The sequence below is a fragment of the Hyposmocoma kahamanoa genome, unplaced genomic scaffold, assembly GCF_003589595.1.
Source record: "Hyposmocoma kahamanoa isolate Upper Pololo Valley unplaced genomic scaffold, ASM358959v1 202, whole genome shotgun sequence".
Lineage (NCBI taxonomy): Eukaryota > Metazoa > Arthropoda > Insecta > Lepidoptera > Cosmopterigidae > Hyposmocoma > Hyposmocoma kahamanoa.
The window spans coordinates 9,120,678-9,141,541 of record NW_020653726.1 but is presented as its reverse complement, the minus strand read 5'-3'; the positions used below and the strand labels follow the sequence as shown (position 1 = coordinate 9,141,541).

General features: G+C 35.7%; 2 protein-coding genes across 3 annotated transcripts in view; one reads left to right on the top strand and one right to left on the bottom strand.

Moving 5' to 3' along the window:
• Positions 1–1,432: 1,432 nt before the first annotated feature.
• LOC113226874 (J domain-containing protein) lies at positions 1,433–5,288 on the bottom strand. Its single transcript, XM_026459662.1, has 3 exons — positions 4,950–5,288; positions 3,199–3,300; positions 1,433–2,704 (listed from the first exon to the last, which is right to left on the bottom strand). The coding sequence occupies exons 1-3, from the start codon at positions 5,034–5,036 to the stop codon at positions 2,387–2,389; spliced, it is 507 nt and encodes a 168-aa protein (XP_026315447.1). The 5' UTR covers positions 5,037–5,288; the 3' UTR covers positions 1,433–2,386.
• Positions 5,289–6,723: 1,435 nt separating this feature from the next.
• Positions 6,724–20,864, top strand: part of LOC113227217 (phosphoinositide 3-kinase adapter protein 1) — a 34,546-nt gene continuing 20,405 nt past the window's right edge. The window contains exon 1 of one of the 2 annotated variants that reach the window (XM_026460111.1): positions 6,724–6,883. In XM_026460111.1, coding sequence (XP_026315896.1) covers positions 6,880–6,883 — 4 coding nt within the window. In that variant the 5' untranslated portion in view covers positions 6,724–6,879. Of the gene's footprint in view, positions 6,884–18,632; positions 18,727–20,864 lie in introns of those variants that run through there. The other variant, XM_026460110.1, reaches the window with a different exon arrangement.

Below are 20,864 nucleotides of genomic sequence, written 5' to 3'. Positions count from 1 at the left end.
TTTTTTTTGATATTTATTATTACATAAAAAAACTTTTACGCTTATCATTTCTTAACTTACATATGATATAAATAAAAAATAATCATAATTGAACAATAAAGTCATTTCATTAGATTCTGAAATTATTTCAAATTACATTTTTGCCTCTGTAATAACAGTGCAGAAATACCTAAAAGGCAGAAAAACATATTTATAATAGTGGTTTTAGTCCCATGTTACAAGTACATGGTGCCTTACATTTCTAAACGAATTACATGAAACGTGAAGCAGGAAATATTTATTATATTAGGCGCCTTTAGTGTTTTTCATACTCTATCTCGTATGTATACTATAAAAGACCTTTTTTTGTGATAAAAATCTTTTTCGCTAGATACTTACTCTTTTTGTTACAAAATTTTCTCCATTCCCTTAGAGGATGTAGATAGGACCGATAAGAGTCTTTCATTAATTTATGTCAGCAATTTTTCTTAGGAGTGAATCCGTTCTTTATCAACATGTTTTTATCCAGTAATTCTCACTTCGAGATTGGATAAGTTCTTAAAGATTGATACGTAGTAGGTACGAACCACTACACGGCTAGCTATACCATTACACTTAATATCTAGTTTTACTACGGCCACTAACAACATCGTGTGTTATCTTATACTGGAAATGAATAATAGACGCTGTGACTGTAGGTACTTTTTTTAAGATACCTAGAGACAGGACAAACAAATAGAAGGCCCGTTGTTAAGCGATACGCCTGTCCACAATAGTTGCAGTGCCATTCAGAGCTTTAAATTGCAAAGATCTGAGGGGCACTGCAGCTGTGTCCGTCACTTCGAAACATAAATACATAACTCCCATATGCTAGGAATTTCACCAGCACCCATATTCTTCAAAACTGGTAGCAGTAATGCTGACATTACTGCTCGATGGCAGTATTTACCTGGATGAAATCTTTCACAAGGAGCTCTACTTAATGTTGTCGTTTATATAGGTTTTGAATTATTTATCTGATGAGTATTTAGCAGTACATACTTAATTAGATTTATAAATATACATAACCTACCTGTGTTTTTTAATTTCCTTGTTTTTTTTCTATATGTACTTTTGAGTACATAGCGAAGGTAAACACAATAGATGATGTTTAGTACCAACGACCTTGATACAAATTAATCAATTCGCTGATATTCAATACCTACACTGTCTTTCGCATGTTTTAAAAAACATGACGCTTTTATTCTTATCAAACATTGTTTTCTTCTGAATCATAAGCAAAGATATAGAGTTGTTTTGCAATAATACTTACTGCTATAGGCTATATTTACTAAATGGTGTAATTAATGAAACTCGAATGTATGGTAAACGTTTATTGTTTCCAAGACGATATTTATCATTACATCAAAAATAAAGTATTATCATAAACATTTGGCATAAAATTTGTAAGAGATTCCCATCGAGTAAAACATTTAAAATTTTAAAATTCACTACTCCATCAATATAATTTAAACGCACATTGATATTTCTTAAACATCCAACGTAAATACTGATTAAAAACATTCATGTAACACATAGAATATGCCTATTAATCTCTACGTAGAGTCGACTATGATTAAACTCTACTGGGGAACACAACATCTATTTTGGATCAAATACTGTGATTTTATTGAACATATACAGAGTCGCCGTCGCGAACAAAATCGGAGAGCTGAACTAAACGGAACATCCCCTGTCTCCTCTATACCCTGTATTAAATTTCACAACTATTACAGATATAATCCACATCCATCTTGAAAAATAATACTTATAGTAAGATAAATAGTCATAAAAGAGGGTCAAAAATATAACTCTTCAAAATATCATAAAGACTTATAGATAAAATATTGTTCTACAGCAGAAATGTTTAATAATCAGACTCTTGTGTTTTATCAGGAATGTGCATAGCTTACAGCTAAGGGTACTAGGCTAGAAGTGTTTGACACTAGTCAAGAGCGCTAAGGGGTAGGATGCTAATTTTAACCGCTAACATACAACAGAATACATTTAGCACAACGAACATAGTAATACATTTAGTTAAGATACCGAGCCACATTCGAGTTTGTTCTTGAGCTGACGTGATGAATATTGTGCCGTTAAAACTAATTAAACCGACCTTAAATCTAATAATAAGTACTAATTAGTAGATTTCTAGTCAAATACAACACGAAGAGAATTCAAATGGCAAGTGATAACAGCCTGGTAATCACGAGCGCTGTGCCGATCACACATCATAATTGCAAAAAGAGATCAGGGCACAACTAACCTCTTTTAAAACTAAACTTAATAACAAAAATTAACAAAGAATGGAAGAGCCAAAGTGAACAAATAAAGAAGGGCGGGAATTTTAAAGCTCGCAACTATGGAATTAGATTTCATAATTGCGGAACTTGGAGATGACTTCAGAGGGCGGCTCCTGGTTGCCGCTGAAACGGCCCCAGAGTGCGGCGCCACCTTCGGAAGCGCGGCGGGCCGCAGCGTTAGTCGGTCCGAGGCTGGAAGGCCCAGAGCGACCTCCCTCACCCTCCAGCATGCGGTCCTTAGTGTTGGGCTTGGACCAGTGCATAGATTGCTGGACGTGGTCTTTCATGCCCAGCCACTGTTTGTATCCCATAGCTATGCCGCTATTCCTCCACTTATCATAGAGAGCGCGCTTAGCCGGATCACACAAAGTCTCTTTGGCATCCTGTAATCAAGAATAAAGTACATAAAAAAAATGTACGAAGATTTTAATTTATAATCTTTCATAATAAATTATTTACATACCTATTCGAAGCAGTTCACTGACTACTTCAGTTATTAGGTGAGTTAATGAAATGATTTTTGTAATTATCTAATTACTCGGACCTTATTCGAAGAAAATTGATCAAGACACACAAGACAACAAGTTAATTAATTTTTTTAAGACTTTCGTGGTTATTCACTAAATGATTATCACTAGTATCAGGTTTCTTACCACGGTATGACTTCTTTTTATTTTCCCGATATTTCGGAACGGTTGCACGCTCAACCCGTGAAGCAGTCAACCCGTGACCATGGAGCGTGCAACCGTTCCGAAATATCGGGAAAATAAAAAGAAGTCATACCGTGGTAAGGAACCTGATACTAGTGATAATCATTAAGTTAATTAATGATATTAAATTATATAATTCGATTTTGTTTTACAATGTCCTAAGGTACCTTCAGTTTTTGAAACTTGGCTTGTGCATCCTTATCGCCATCGTTCTTGTCGGGGTGGTACTGCAGAGCGAGTACCTTGTACTCGGCGATGATCTGCTCAGCCTAAAATAAAAAGAAATCATAAACCATGCCATAAAGGTTAAGTAAAAACATCGTGAGAAAAAATGACTAATTTAATTGCATACACGGCCACACTACTTTCCTTTTCCACACCACACTAGTGGAATAGTTTCCAAATTCCAATGATTCAGCTGAGTAGAGTACAAAATTTTCAAAATGGGACTAAAAAACTATCATAACTTCCATACTATTGGTTTTCGCGGAACTAATGTTTCAAATGGATCAGTACCACGTCCTCTGCGTAAAAAAAATTAGAACACTGAATAGATCAACCTGTATAGAAATTGCGTATTTAAAATATTTAGGTGTAGGCGAACAATATTGATAACTTTTGAGTTGTGAGATACCTAATCAAGTCTTACGTTGTTGTTACTTGAAGTGTAAAGTTATGATTTGTTATTATAAATTCGTTTTATTTGTGTATGTTTAATTATTTTCGTAATATTTATCTTATTTTTTTTAGTCATAAGTTAATAGTATTTGGGAGACTAAAGTCGGAAATAAATCCGCAAATGTGCTTTACTCCACATTTTTTAACTGGTAAGGTTACTTAGGAAATGAAACTATTATCTTACTAAATCGCATATATTTCTTTTTTCAAACAAACCAACGTTTCGGGCCCTTTACTGGTCCCATGGTCACGGGTGACTGAGATGGTAAAGTCATCAACCAGTTATGTCTAATATTGTTAAAATAAAATAATTTGTACAATATATGTAGCGCAAATTGGAATATTCCTTTGAAAAAAATTAAAAATAAGGTAATTTAGGAAATGAAACCATTTTTCCGGATTTAAATCGCGTATATTAATTTTTCAAACAGACCAACGTTTAGGGCCCTTTACAGGTCAGATGGTCACAGTTGATTCAATGTGTAACCATCGCGAAAGCCTGAGAACTCAATAAGTTAATTATTTTAATAACTTTTGTAACAATACTGAAAAATTTTGCATTAATATTAGACGTAACTGTCTTGGTCCTGTGACCATGGAACTTGTAAAGGGCCCAAAACGTTGGTTTATTCGAAAAATACAAATCCTATACGCGATTTACATCCGAAAAAATAGTTTCATTTCCTATGTGTAACAATCGCGAAAACCTAAGAACTCGATATGGTAAGATTATTATTCTATATATCTTCACAAAAAATAGATGACATGTGAATTAAAATACCGATTTAGATACAACATATATGTGTTACTTTTTAATAAATTCAAATAGCAATACCACATAAACTCTACATTATAACTTCGTGAAATGTTCGCTCAACTTAACGAGGTTTTGAATGTCACTGTTACTGGCGACGACAACGTGTGTCAATTATGGTAATTAAATGAGGTGCTCAAGCGAGATAGGTGCGCAAAGCTGCAACGTAACGCGAACGTTACCGCCGCAGTCGCGGTAAATAAGTTGACTAGAGGGGATTTCCATAAAAAAACACAATGACGCACATTGATTTCACGAAATTCGTTGCAAAAGACGCAGGTTCAATAGACTTACTATCTATACCTCTGTCTAACAATGTAGGTCAACTCAACTTACACGGCCTCTACTAAAATAAGGTCAACAAGCGACAATCAATACAACTCTAAAATTATAAAAAAAATTACAAAAAAATTATTAATAACTTACGCTGGAATTTTCGTCGCAGCCCAGAAGAGCATAGAAGTCGTCGTCAGGGTGCCTTTGATAATTTATTATCTCGTCCACCCCCGTCATCTTCACGACCCTCCCTTGCGAAACCCCAGCGGATACTGTTTTGCTTGCGTGTGTAATCAGTCACCTGTCTTTGTGTGCCGCTTGTCGTCCTCCACCCATACACAAATTCACACGGACACTTTCTCTTCTATTAAAACGTTAGACATCAGCTCAACACTATATTAACACAACCGCACACTACGGTAATACTCACTGAAGTGATATTCGACTCTGCGCCATCGGCGCACCTTCCTCTCCACAGCTCGCGGCCGGGTCACTTTTATATTACATTGCTCATTGTATAGAGGCTAGATACAGTTATTTGTATTTCAGCACGCATTGTATTGATCCCAATCTTGTCTGTGTGAGTGTTCGAGTTGAGCAATGAGGCAATGAATGAAATTCCCTGCGCAGTGCTGCTAATCAATACGAAAGCGGATTGTGAACTCTTGGATCAACTTAACATTTATAATTTATTCCATACAATGCGCGTTTTGTGAAGCAAACACCAAACCTGTAACTTTAGTTACGCAATGGAAAGTATAATGTGCGCTTTGCGTTAGATGTATTAAGAATCGGATTCTTAGTTTTCGTTTGGAAACCTGTTTTGCTGTTTTAGTTTTACATATAGATGTTTTCGTTCTTGAAACGCAATTCTGAGTCATTTTTTGTTTCTAACTGTTTATTCCATTGTACTAGTTAGTTATTGTCGCCACAAAGTGTTCGTTATTGAATAAGAAAATAAGTTTTGTGTTTAAGAAAGTAAGTTTTGTGTAGATTCAGTAAATTTCAGAACGAAAATAAAACAGATTGCCGCGAGATTCGCTCTGGGCCTTTTGGAGGGAAAAGTGTCGTTTTTATTTTGACTTTCAATTATTTTGTGAAATCTAGTTTAAAGTGGAATAGGATAGTGCTATTGTGCCTTAATCGAAGATTAAAACGCGAAATTATACGAATCTCGAACTAAAATACCCGTATCGGCCCGTTCTAAGGAATCCCGAGTCAATCCAAGCAAGCCGCTTCAAATTGCCTATCCTCTTTGTGGTGGCCATATTTACAGAAATATAATTAAACGTTTATGTTTTCGGCTGAAGGACATTATTTCCATGGCCAGCAATAATTAAAAAAAAAAAGATTGCCGCGAAATAAATCCGCGAAATATAAAATGTTATAGACGACTCTATATTCCGGTTCTGTTTATGTTGATTGGAGAAAAAGTTTATGAGAAGAGTCGCTTATTGCCTTTACATCACACTTATTAGGTAATAAATTTCTATTTAGTATCCCTTATATATATATATCTTGTGGTGTTGCACGAATTTTAGAAAATGTAACGTTACCTTAAAAAAAGTGTATTGATATAAAATTGAACCGTTAACAATTTGGAATTCTTATATTCTATTCCTTACTTACTACACATTTACTACGAAACGTTAGATACGAAGACACTCTCGGAACAAATTTTGACTTAGCTCAGAAACATAGGTATTCTATTATTTTTATTCGATATTCAAAGCATTCTAACAGGTACGTAAATGGGGTGCAATAATGTAAGAGAATTGAGCTCATCCTATGCATAAACGAAGACTGGTGACATTGCATATTCTGTGCATGCTCTCGACATTGGCGTCCCATCGCTTTTGCATCAAAAATAGCTCTAGAAGACGCGCAAACGCAAGTTTACTCAGCTCGCCGCACGCTTCGGCCGCGTTCCGCGCTCCCGAAATTATTATAAGCTCCGTCGAATTGTGTTGCATGGTTTACCAAAATAATCTTGTTGTCATGTACCAGATCCGTATGTCAACGAACTAGGAGCGCGCATCTTCCATCTTTGGCAGCGGAAGTCCCGGCGGATGTCCCGCCAATGGGTGAGTAGCATATGAATGCTTGACAACAATCGGACTCGTTCCCATATTTTCTATTCGCGGCGTGTCTCCAAAAGTTTGTCAACCTCTAATTTTTTGTTACGATCGATTAAATAAACTGCCTACCTAATTTCTATATTACGTGTCTCATTGTTTTACGACGCCTCTGACATGAAATTTATTAGACATTTACTCACTCTGAAAATTGAATCGGGTGTTAAATAACTGATGACTTAATTTATTTACATAAGTTTTTGTTGGTATTAGTACTACTGGTATTAGTACCTGTACGTTAGTTGCATATGACTACAGACGTAATTTATATAACTTCACCCCACAGACCACATTTCTTCCGTGCTTCACCCTTAGGCACACATAAGCACATTCGCCCATAAGCACAACTGAACCGCGTTGTAGGAAAGTTTTTTCCCCATCAATTGGTAATTTATCTAAACCTCACGCGACATCACAGAACGGACATAAGACCGTTTCTATTTATATCTCAGATTTATTTATTCACAAACATTGAATGGACAAAGGCCAAATCGATCGTTAACTTCATGATATAATAATAAATCTGAATTTCAAGAACTTTAAAGATTGTTTTTCCATTCCTTAATGGTTTACGCAATTTATTATTAAGTTGGTAGGTATTATGAATGCCTTAGAAAACAGAGGTACCTAAGTATACATTTCATATTATTCTATATCATTTTGAACTATTTTAAAACAAAGATTATTTACTTATAAGGACATTAGGCCTTGGGTAAGGAATGCCACATCAAAGTGTACGCTATCTGTTTTAAAAAAAGATTGTCCTAGATTCAACTTAAAAAATTGGGTCATTTAGAAATCAGGCAAGCTCATTTCTTGTATGGATATTTTATATTACAATGGAAATAAGCCTTCACAAGCTACTTTATTACATGAGATGATAAATTCAAAACATAATTTACTAGTTCATTATTCTTTACGTAGGTATATTTATGCGTTAATGCCGCTAGTAATAAACGCAACTTTGTTGGTGAGAACTACAGCTACGTGTTTTTAACTCTTGCTTCTGCATACCTACCACGCGAACGGATTCATAGTCAGTTACTAGTATTAGCATAAAAAAGCATGCGTGAGTCAGACTCGCGTACTAATGGTTCCAAACTAGAGTAATTAGTGTCATCATTATAGAAAAATCAATTAAGCTTTTCAAAAACTAAAACAACACTATAAACAAAAACTACCGGGTCAGAACCGGGTTTTAGGGTTTTTTTGAGAATGAAAGCCTGTAAACAATCTATTTGTAAATAACTTTCATTGAACATCTACCTATATCTATAATCTACATGCCATGACTTTATTAAGGTTCTTGACGTTGTATTTGTCACACACAAATAGTATTTTTCGACTTAAACATTTGGCGTCCTGTGCTTTTTAATATTAATATTTTTATGTATAAAATACGTGAATTAACATGTTATATTGTTAAGTCTATAAATTTCTATGGCACATTTGAGTAATTTATAAGCGAGTAATTTTTTATTTTGAGGTTTAACCCTAAATGATTCATTTACTTCATAGAACAAGCGGTCCTAACACAGAGCTCATATGGTCGGTCATAATATAAACGTATTCTGTTGATCTTAAAAATAACTCACTGGTTTGGAACTGTTTTATTAGTGTACGTGGGCAGTCCAAAAAGTTGTTTCTTTGAAATGATTTTACTTTGCGGTAGGGTTTAATTAGCTCATTAAAGGTTTTATGAGTAGGTACTGTCGACTAGTACCCAATGTCTTTATTCGAAACGATTCTTATACATAAATATGTTGGTTATTTGTATTAAGGTGTAAAAAACTACGAGTTAGTTCATGGGCGAAGTCACTCAAAGACCCACTCGTATTCTTTTAGCTTTCTCTATATCACAAAGCCGCTTGTATTTAACATTACATAATTTAAGGAAAACAATTGTCAAACGACACATATACAACGTTGACAAAGCGTTTATATTTGCATGTGTCTTCTTCTTGGTCGTTATCTTTATTGCTGATGGTCAAGTCCCCGAATGGTTTTCGAGACTTTATTGACGGTTTTCTTCCACCTGATTCTGTCTTCTCAGTGAGGGCGGTCACTTGGTCATTCCATCGGCGAGGTGAGACTCTCTTTCCCTCCATCTTACCCACCACAACCAGTTTATCAAGGTTGTGCTCAATTATGGACCGTGGTCCAAGGTATACGGAGCATCCTTCTCCAACACCACTGTGATGATGTGACCTCCTTACACCGTCATCTCACCTTTTTGTATCGCCTCTCTCCGCTTGTATCCTATCATTTTTTTTATTTTACATGTATTTAAATTTTAAATTTGAATTGTTCCATCTTTCTTCACTTTCTCATTTTGTTTTCGTACCACGGTCACTCCCAACTCGACCGCCACAACAGTCGGAGCTGTTTCAAATTCCATCGCGTATAATCGCTAATTCTGGTTCTTTATTACGTTTATAATCATTTCATAAGCTAAATCATGTGTAATAATTTATAACAGTCTACAGACTTCGTGTACCTATATCTGTAATTCAGTTACTCGGCCCATTTAGGGGTAAGTGTCTTAATAACAAAGTGTAGGGAGTGTTTTATACTGTTATACCTGTTTTTTACATTCACCTTTTTGTTACAGCCTTTCTTTAAACTTTACTTCTTTAATAAATTTTGTGGACCGGAAGTTTCCCGTTTCATTGCCATGAACCTGTTCACAGCTAGTTAGGGTTACAACCCTTTCACCACATCTCGAAAACGTCTGAAACGAAATCTATTTTTTCCGTTCTGATTTATATATGTAACTGTTCGTAGATACCTTGTATCCTCATAAATACTTTGTTTTAAAATTATACATAATAAAAATAGATACGTACACTGTCTCCGTCATACCACCAAAACATCAACCAGAGAGCTAGCTGGTTCCACAACTGAACTGGTGGAAATAATAAAAGGCCGAAAGTACCACATGCCCGGGTGAGACTACTTATTCCCATTCTTTGTATTTGTACCTCTAGATCCATAGGGTCCGCATGCCCTTTATTTCTGTAAAACGATATCGGAAAACATTGAGGACTTTGTAGCTAGTGTGCCTAAAGTATAGCAGTATAAAGCATATTGTTAATTTCATATATTTGATGTAGTCTAATGTACGTACTTCAAACGCTTTTAATGTATATTAGCCCTTTAAATGTCTATAAAACAAAACAATAACATGCGAATTGTTGAGTAAACAAACTGTTATCAAAAAGTCAGCGTTCCTGCCGTACAAGAGATAAAGTTTAAAGGAGCAATTAAGAACTTTGAAATGGGTCACATCAATCAAGAAATTAATTACCTACTGGGATAGGCTTTTGTATTCACGAGGGACAGGCCTGTTTGAGATAACGTTCTAAATATTTATTTATAATAATTTTCAATGAGGATAATTTAATTAGATATTCGATAATTACTTCATTAAAGCAGTTTAAAAAACGCGTTTAAAAAAAGAGATTCTCCTGACCTTGGTTATCTGGTCTGTGGGGTTACCGTTATATACCCTCGACAGGATTAAAATTTAGCTTAATTTCTCGCTTGTTTTTGGCGACAACGGTATTTTTTTTTAATAATATCAAGTGACACACACAGTGCACTTGATGGTAAGCGACCCGCCTATCCATAACAGTTGCAGTGCCACTCAGAACTTTAAATTACAAAGTGTCAGTTTGTAAATATACGACGGGAGGTCCAATAGTCCGCGGAATGGAGGGGGCGGGAGCCCGCTAATTACGCTTGCTTGATGTGGTACTAATCAGATACTCATTAGGGGTATATATATCAAGCTTCACCCTTTTAACTTCATTAGTTTACAAGATATCGCCCTACAAACAAGTAAATCCGGAAGAAAACTGCAAATATGGAGCAAATCGGGTTTCGTGCTGTCATCAAATTCCTTACCAAGCAAGGAAAACCTCCTCAAACCATTATGAATGAGATGGAAACTGTTTATGGGGATCAGTGCCCTGGTAAAACAATGATTTACAAGTGTCACGGTCTTTTCAAACATGGCAGAGAATCAATTGAAGACGATCCTCGCCCAGGACGGCCAGTTGAGGCCACCACATCAGACAATGTTGAAAAAATCGAAAAATTTATATTGGAAGATGCCCGTCTGAAGAAGAAACAGCTGTCTGCATTAGTAGGAGTATCAGACACTACCATTTTGAGGATCCTACACGATCATCTTGGCATGACGAAAGTCAGTGCACCCATCTGGTGCCGAGAATGCTCACGCCGCCTCAAAAGCAACAAAGAATCGATGCATCAAAGCACTTCTTGGAGCTGTGTGGCGCAGAACCTACCCCAATTTTGGAGCAAATTGTTACTGGAAATGAAACTTGGGTTCATCACTTTGAGCCCGAGTCCAGACAGGAGTCAATGCAATGGCATAAAAAGGGCACACCACCCCCTAAGAAGTTTAAGGTGTCGGAATCGGCTGGAAAAATCATGGCTACGGTTTTTTGGGATTGTGAAGGAATTTTATCGGCTCATTTTGAGAGCAAAGAGAAAAAAAATTTTTTCGATGGCATAGAAAAGCTGATTTCGAGATCTAAAAAATGTATTGAGCTCAAAAGAAAAGGAAAAATAGCCTTATTGTTTTATATTATTTACAACCCCTCCATTCCGCGGACTTTTGGACCTCCCCTCGTAGCTTGCTAACACTTCCACATAGAAGCCAGAAACTAAAAAAGAAACACTTACATTACTTACAGAAATACTTCATGGACTTCTCACAGATGGCGCTACGGCAAAAAGGCTAAAAGTCGTTAAAAACCAAAAACAAAGATCCGACAACAAGCACAGAGAAATTCGTGATGTTCGCTGATTCGTTCCGTAGCTTAGTTGACATAACGTCTGGCACGGTTTGCTAGGAGACGTCGGTTCAACGGATTTGAACCGACGTCTCCTAGCCGGATCGAAGGAATTTTTTCTAAGTGTTCAATTTTTGTATTAATAATTAAAACAAACTAGTGGAGTCATTAAGACAAGAAATAATTGAATATCATGGTGGCGAAACATCTTGACATTCAATAAAAACTTAACACTTACATATATGCAATTAAATTTTTCTGAACCTAATATTCAAATTTTTAACATTTACATATTTTTCCCATTTACTTGTTTCAATTGTCTTTAAGATTTTTATTACTGAGTTGTGATGTAGAGTCACTCTTCAAATCCAAGACCTTACACACTATAAGCTTACCTAAAAGTTTCATTGCACACAACTTTGCTATACCAGCTCTATGGTCAATAATAACATAGTATAGCCCACTATACTAAGGTATTAAGTACAAGTGATTGTAAGTAGGGTACGGATCAGTAAATCGTGAAGAGATGATGAACAGCGCGTGGCTTACGCCAGCGCAGGTTGGTCGATGAACTTTGAATTTGCCATTAGATGCTTCGGAAGTACATCTGGATAATGTTCATCGCATTTCTGAGATATTTGACCTATTAAGATGTACCTGTTATAAGTGGTACACTCGAGCATTTGTTATTACTTGTTTTAATACTGATTTCTGTTAATGCATTAGGAGAATATCAGTTCCTCTGGATTATTACATTCTTTCAAGATTTACTAACCAGAAACTTAATATATTCTGTATCAGTATTTTACGTAGTTAAGTAGGTATATTCCTTTTAAAGTTTTCTATGGTAGCCATTGACCTTGGTAGGTCAATGGTGATAGCAATATTCTTTCATAATTTGAAAAAAAATAAGTACTGGGTAATTAATCAGGTTAGTTTTCGATAGCAATTTTTATTATTTACTGTGCAAAGAATATAATATTGCAGTTTAACAGTTAACAGCTAAACAGTGCATCATGATAATATTCTACAATATTTAAATAATAAAAATTTCCACCGAAATTAGATAATGAAAACTAACATGAAAATTACCTTATTCCTATGACTACGTGAAATTTACTACTTAGAGCTACAAAAGTAATTTTTTTAGAAGATAAAAGTCGACGTGTCACTTGTTATCCAAAACTAAATTTCAACAAGTTGGTTTAGTTTCTCAAGAACCTATCGGAATTCTTTTACAATATCATTTCCTTATATACAACCATTCTGGTTGGTACATATCTATAAAGTAAACAGATACAAATAAATGTGAGAACGAATTGGACAGACAAGAACGGAAGCGTCCAATTGTGTCTACTCTGCCGCGGTGATCGTGTTCGACATGACATAGAATTATCTAACCACTTGTGTTCTTATAGAGTAGAAATTGACTCTTATTACCTACTGTTTCACTATTAAACTAGACAAAACACACGCATTACTATAGGTATCGTTGGAATGTTTTTCATGAAGACAGACGTAATGAATGTTTTGTGCTAAATGATTAGGTACTTGCAATGTAATCCTCGTTCGAATTAATTATATTTATTTTATAAAATCCTGAGATATCGGAACGCAGTAATGCTCACATTACGGTTTGGTGGCAGAAATAGGTATGGTGGCAGTACTTGCCTCATTGAACTCTTACACCAGGAGCTCTGCTGCTGCTAAAGAGTTCTAGTGCTACTAAGGAGCTCTATGCTACTATATATTATTATACATTAATATTCTATAGTGCACATTAAAAATTACAATGACAACATAGAATAGCAAAGTATTAGCTAACGTACAACAGGCGATCTTGTTGCTAAGTCACCTATAAAAATATTTCACATTTACGAATAATAACGTATGCTGTGCTTTCCATTTGTTTTAAATTTTGTATTAAAGTTGCAAAGAATTATGTAGGTATATAGTGTGTATGTGTTGTGCTGTGACATTTACGGAATAAATGATTTATTATTATATTTTTAGTAACAAATTAATCAGGCATCTTTAGAATGGCAGATTACATTTTTTTTTAAATAATAACAAGTGGCGGGACGCACAAGTCCTGTGCCTGATCGTAAGCTAGACGCCTATCCATAACAATTGCAGTGCTACTTAGAGTTTTAAATCGCAAAAGTCCGAGGGTCACTGCCACTGCGCCCGAGACCCTGAAACATAAGTTGACAAGTCCCATATCCCTGTAATTTCACCAGCACCTTACCCTTCAAAACCGGAACACAGTATTGCTAACATTACTTTTTGGCAGCAGAAATGGTAAAGTGGCAGTACTTCCCTAAATAAATACACTACATGTTTATTATATGAATAACACCTACATTAATTGGGTAAGCACTTGTCAAAAGGAGCCAGTTCACTTAAAATTAAATGTACACAGTGTAAATTTTTAGAACATTCAAATGTCAAATCAGAGTCACCAAGACATGAAATTAGTGCGGTGTAAAATGCATTTTTTTTTTATTATTTCCGTTATTAAACGAGTGCCTCATGCAGCCCAGAATGATTTGATCTCCATACACGCTTACAAGTACTTAAATATATTACCTACAAAAACGTCTTTTTAATTTTGCATTATTACAAAGAGGGAATGTTTGTTTCAGAACGTTAAGTACTCCCAAAATATTTAAATATTTTGTATTGAGTATGTAGGTAATAATATGGTTATATGATTATATATAACATACAAAAAATGTTTTGAACATAATTACCTGGTCTTCATAATTAACTTGAAAAATTCCTCTAGCAGAGCTCAGAATCACGAAAATATCTTCGGTGGCGTAGGACACCTCCTCATCAAATACCCACAGTGCTCACTGCTGGGTTACCAACGTCGTCAAAATACGTGTCACGAGCAAATTTGCCGTTCAGCAGCACATGTTATCGTGACTTTCAAAATGCTTTTTCAAACAAATGTACTTCATTGAAACCCAAGCGTTAGAGATCAACCTATAGAGGTTGAAATATAAGTTGGCTTCATTCCATGTGGTAGTTTTAATAAGCCTTTACATATGTTGGCGGTGACTAATGATGGAAAACGAGATGCAGAATCGCGGGCAAGCTGCGATCTGCTAAAATAAACTGCATTCCGCAAACATCACGGGTTTTGAACTCCACGTGTATATATGTAGGTTGAACACGAAGTGTATTACGTATTTACTCATTTGTACATTGCATATTGCAGTGCATTGAATCAGTTGGACGGAAATAAAAACTAATGAGGAGGTGATAAGAATAGTGCAAGAACAGGGAAGCTTAATTTAAACATAATCTCAGTACAGAGTACTAAAAAAACCGACCTCAAAAATTCGTGGAATTACATCTATTTGCCAAATTTGCGTGCGCGAAAACGAATTCACCCCCCAGTTTGCCACCTTTAGGGGTGGAATATTGAATCATTCAAATCGGTTCACAAATCGCGGTTAAAAAACATACAGACGAATTTAGAACCTCCTCCTTTTTTTGAAGTCGGTTAACAATAGAGAACCGAAGGGGAAAGATATTTGGACATCTGATACGTCACAATAGTTTTTAGAAGTATTATCGGGAAAGAAAGAGAGGTAGAGCAAAACCAAGACGAAGTTATTTAGATCATATAAGAGAAAAAAAAATTACATCGCATAAATTTTTCAGAAAATCAAAATTAAGGCGCTGAAGATGCTCAATTACACCAGCCACAAGAGCCTAGTCTACTAGGTAACTAGTTACTAAATAAGAAGAAGAAAGAACATTGTAATTGATGGTATTAGCATCCACAGGTTGTTACTTAAATGATTTTACTCTCGATTCTGTTTTGAAAATGACATTAAAATCGCTTTTATATATAAAATGTTGTAGGTAGGTATCATAGCTACAAAATATACCTTACGTGATTTACATAGCGCTTAGCAGTTGAAACAAGTGACTTTTGCATAGTTTAACCTGTCGCTGACATTTTTAATATACGATAAAAAAGATTTTTTTAAATAATACCAACGGGACCGGGACCAACAAGTTGTGCGCCTGTTCGTAAGCTATACGCCTGTCCATAACAGTTGCATTGCCACTCAGAATATTAAATCGCAATGACCTGAGGGGCACTGCCACTGTGCCCGTCACCCTGAGACATAAGTTGCCAAGTCGCATGTGCCTGTAATGTCACCAGCACCCTTACCCTTCAAAACCGAAACACAGTAATGCTGACATTACTGCTTGGCGGCAGAAATAGGTAATGTGGCAGTACTTCCCTGGACGAACACCAAACAAAGCTCTGAGTGGCACTGCTAATGTTATGGACAGGCGTGTCGCTTTTCACCAGGCTCACCACTTGTTCGTCCGATCACTTGGTGTAAAAAAAATACTTTTACATTATGTCCTCTTCCTGTTCCTCTATCGGTACCTCACTGCTGAGGATCGTGACTTTGAGCAAGTATACCGTCAATCGATCCTCTCCACTGCACTCTGTCTTTGACTAGGTGGAACGTGCCACACTGGTACTGCCAGACTTTCAGCCAGGTGGCGGTCACACCATCGTTTGGAACTTCGACCATGACCTCGACCTCATTATATCATGTATCATAAACGTAACTTTTATGAATGGTGACAAATACTTATTAATACAGAACCAATTTTATTGTAGTTTATTTATGAGCGCTTGGACATTTACAATATTTTGTTTCCAGGGAGAAATACGCCTATTTCGTGTCTCATACGTACATTTGAGTGAGTTTGTCATAAGTCACGCAAAGGTGTTGCAAAAATCTTTTATTGGTGCGCTACTTCGAAAACGCATCGATTCGAAATCCTCTATCTCGATTCTCGTACATTCTTGTTAAAGCATTTGCAACAACGTATTATGGCATTTAGCTCCTAACTATGCCTGTAGAAACATTGTGTGCTGTGGAAATGCTACACGATTATGTATCTTTAGTTCCCGAAATAAGCTTAAAGTACTCTACAGATGCTGCGGTCCCGCCGCGCTCCAAACAACAAAGCTTTGTTTTCCACCAGATGCAACGCAAGTAAACACTGCTTCGACATCTGCCATATTTTTTTTACTTTTACTTAATGGGGTCGTCATTTTAGGAATCATTCTACGACTAAAGTGTGCGATTTTACGATTTGACAAAAATAAATTTAATGTTCCAAAATTAAATTAGCTAATTTTTGTAAGGCTATGAGTAATATTGTATTATACATGTTTTACATGTCTAATTTATCCTCCAAATGAAAAATAATTAATTGGCCTCAGCTAAACACGCTCTTGCGTAAAAGGCATTGTAATTTTGTTAGGTAGTACTGTAAGAAAAAGTCAATTCAGAATGCTTGATCTTGTGTGAAGTAGTTTTGTATTAATGTATATTATATATGTATGTTATTTTGTAGTTTGGTTAAGTGACAGGTGTTGAAGAGAATGTAAGAAGCCTTAACCCTACATGAGACTAATCTATCGACTGACTTAATAATGGCACCCCTCCTCACAATTCTCATTTTTCGAACGGGTCGGCGGAGTCGAGATTGAATGTAATCCCTGCTCTGTCATGCGCCATTGCCAACACACATTTATTTTAACTTTGTTCTACCGATACCTTTTATGTTTGTAACATGAACAACTGGTGAACGTATGAACGGACAAATAGGTTTTGATTTGATATATACTCGTACTTGCAACTAGGACCAGTGGCACTCTTGGTGACATCTGTTTGGTTAGTTTTTTCAAGTAAACAAATTCTTAGAAGGTCTATTTTATTGACATTCTATTTCATAGAAGTGGTCAATTCAAGATGTGGTCAATTCTAGAAATAGCCAATTCAAGTTGTAATCGATTCAAGAAGAGGTCAATTCAATAAATGGTGAATTCGAGAAATGGCCCTTTTCAATTGTGATCATTTCTCATCGTGGTCTTAGACCGCCGAAAGGTTACAAACTTAACAAAAAAAAACAGACATACCTACGTAAAACTTTACACTTATTACGTTTAAATCATACTATACATGAAGACATGTGTAACACGTATAATATGTACCTAACCGTATTATTTTTGCTACGACCCATGATTGATCGTGGTCAATAATTATATAAGTAGGCACATACATTAATTAATGTATCTGTTCTTTCTAACCCTAATATAAGTGTGACGTATTAGAAACTAGAGAGTAACCACTGTATAGATTCAATGACCAGTCAATAATAGCGTCGAAGACGAATATGTTTATGCACCGTTATATTTAACCCATTGAGGCAGTACTGTTGTATACCGTGCAGGGTGTATGAATGAATGTCAACAATGTAGGGCGTATTTACAAACATCGACGCCGAGCTACCGCGCATACAAACCTAAAATAAAATCAGGACGACGCCGCCGCCATGGCATCGGCAGCGCGGGCGCAGCATCCCCTCTGATTCCTCGAGATGGGTCGCTTCCGAAGCGCGTGCGCTTAGGCCCGATACAAACTTCTTATGCGAAATAATAAGTTATGGGATTTAACCTTGATGGTTCTTGCAGAACAAAAAAAAAACAGATATCGGGAAGTTATTCTTTTAAAATGAAAACGAACCGCATTGCTTAACATTTCTCCCTAAAATGATGTACCTATAAATCTTATAAATCAATACAGTAAATTATTTATTATACAATCATCCACAGACCATACAACCACACACAAATACTTTTCTCCTATATTATGAGTACCCACAAAAAGCTCTGTTTACAATTCCCCTTACGCCCAAGCTAAAGAAAGCTTCCTGAAAGCTCCGCACGTGTGCTTCTAAAGCGCGCGTCCACCTGCACAGCCGCCGCTGTTTCTGGTCGCTGAGTTGCGTGCGCGCACGCAGAGAACCTAACATAACGCGCTGCGTCGCCGCCGACATGTGTCGTGTTTAGTGCAACGTACCAAAGCCGCTTGTAAACAACCATGGGACCTCAATTTGACTATTGCTTACGAGCTACGAGTAAGTCTTATTTATTTTTTATATTAAGTAATTTAAAAAAATCGTTTTAAGAAATAAATAATATTTCTTTACAGAAACAAACGGTATTTTAAGTAGTTTAATATTTACGGAAGAGTTAGAGTTATGTATGCTAGATAAAGCAATAAGTAAGAAATTATTGTATTTTATATTCGTACTTTTATTGAAAACAGGCAGCGTTATATACAAATCGCGTTTACGGAAGCAGAGGCAGGTACTATTATTTAGATATATTATTGGCTGTCCGCCCGAGGGATCTTCTTGAAACTTTTGTAATTTGACTCGAAAAATTCTTGGAAGTGTTCTCCAATAACTTTATCGGTATTTTAATTGCATCTTAAAAGTGGATAAATCAAAGTTTCTGATGGAATTTTTCAAGTTTCTTTTTATCAGTTTACAAATTTAAGCTAAATCATTTTTGTCGACTCATGTATAATCAAAATATGCTAAAAGTTCATGAAATAAATGTAACGTTTTTTTCAGTACATTTTTGGCGTTAAACCAAGAATTATTAACTCAATAATAACAAACAATACATGTATACGTACAAAATACAAAGAAGATCACAAATTAGTCTTTACCAGCTACATTACTAGCAAATATCTCTCTCAATGTAACCCGTGGCAAGCAGTCTGTGGTTCCGAGAAGACGTTTGATTCATCAGACAACGGTCGATTCTTCTCCTTATCCGCAACACATGCCCTCTTGTGCTAAACAATTAGGTAAATTACTTTTTTTACGGAATGACAAATGCGAAGATAGAATTATAAAATTTTAGGTCAGTTAGAAGTTGTAGGCACTTAAGCATAATAACTATTTCATTTTCATAAGAGACGTGTGCAAATTAAAAGTAAAAAAAGAAAGTAGTCACCACGTTAGTTTAATAAGAATACTAATCTGTCATATGTGTAAAATAAAATCTGTAATCTAATAATGAATCTGTACCACTTTCTTTCTTCCGTGTGTACCACATTTGGGTAAAGAAAAATATATGTATGCAATCAACATACATACATTTCATCACGCTTGTCTTCCCTCTAGGGTTTGGCATATTCATATCTCTTTTGCCTTCTTCACTCACGTATAATATTAATATTTTTGACCTGTTTTTAAGGACAGCATCAATGTGATTGAGATATACACCGTAGTCGAACTTTCACCACGTTTCCTGTCATATTTCCTCTATAAATACATTACAATCAACGGCGTGCTATTTCGTAATTACGCAAGTAGGGGAGCCATCAATTACTGTCACATATTTCATCAACCATCTATGATATCTCCGTAATAGAACGACAATAATATTAGGGACACAGTATTGTTTGTTACTTGTTTTTATATTGCCACATGTTTCCAGGGACAGACCTTTTATCCTGCCCCTGTTCTACATCAAATGTAGAAATGCTACGCATATGCGGGTTTTAACAAAAAAGCAGATCTCTGTTTTAAAAGATGTACTTTAAAACGTTCGAAATACACTAGCGGGCAATGAATTTGGGTTATTTACGACATTTGAATTATGTCGAATAATTGCAAGGTAAGCTATGACTATGAAATTGATTGTAGAAAATTTAAAGCGTACCATAAAAACTACAGCCGTTGATAGTACATAAAATTTACAAAGCGGAAAAACTCATACTGTAAATCTCAAAGAACAGTTCTAGAAATGCGTGTTTTAGTCTAGAAATACGTATTTTTTCCTGTATAAATTTATTTGTATGGAAATAGTTTCAATACTTTAAACTTTAAACGAACGTAAAAGTGGAAAATGAATTTCTTTAATATAGTTCATTTTGCATTTTTTATTGTTTCTTATTTAAAAATTATTGGTGATCCGAATGTTCAATTACTAAAAATCTCTATTATATAATCATAAAATTCCGGGAAGCATAAGTACTTACATATAGTATAGTTACCTACACTTAGTTGAGATACTGCGTTATCATAGCCATAAAGCGGTCCAGTCCTGTAGAGCCGTGAGGGCGAGTAGGGAAGATTGTCGTCAATTCGCATTTTCCGGCTTACAAAAGTAGGTTGCCTGGACGTAATGGAGAGCCGTTAGCTCATTGCCTTTATTGAATAATTCCCGCGAGTCGAGCGCGACAGCCGCGGAACTGTCC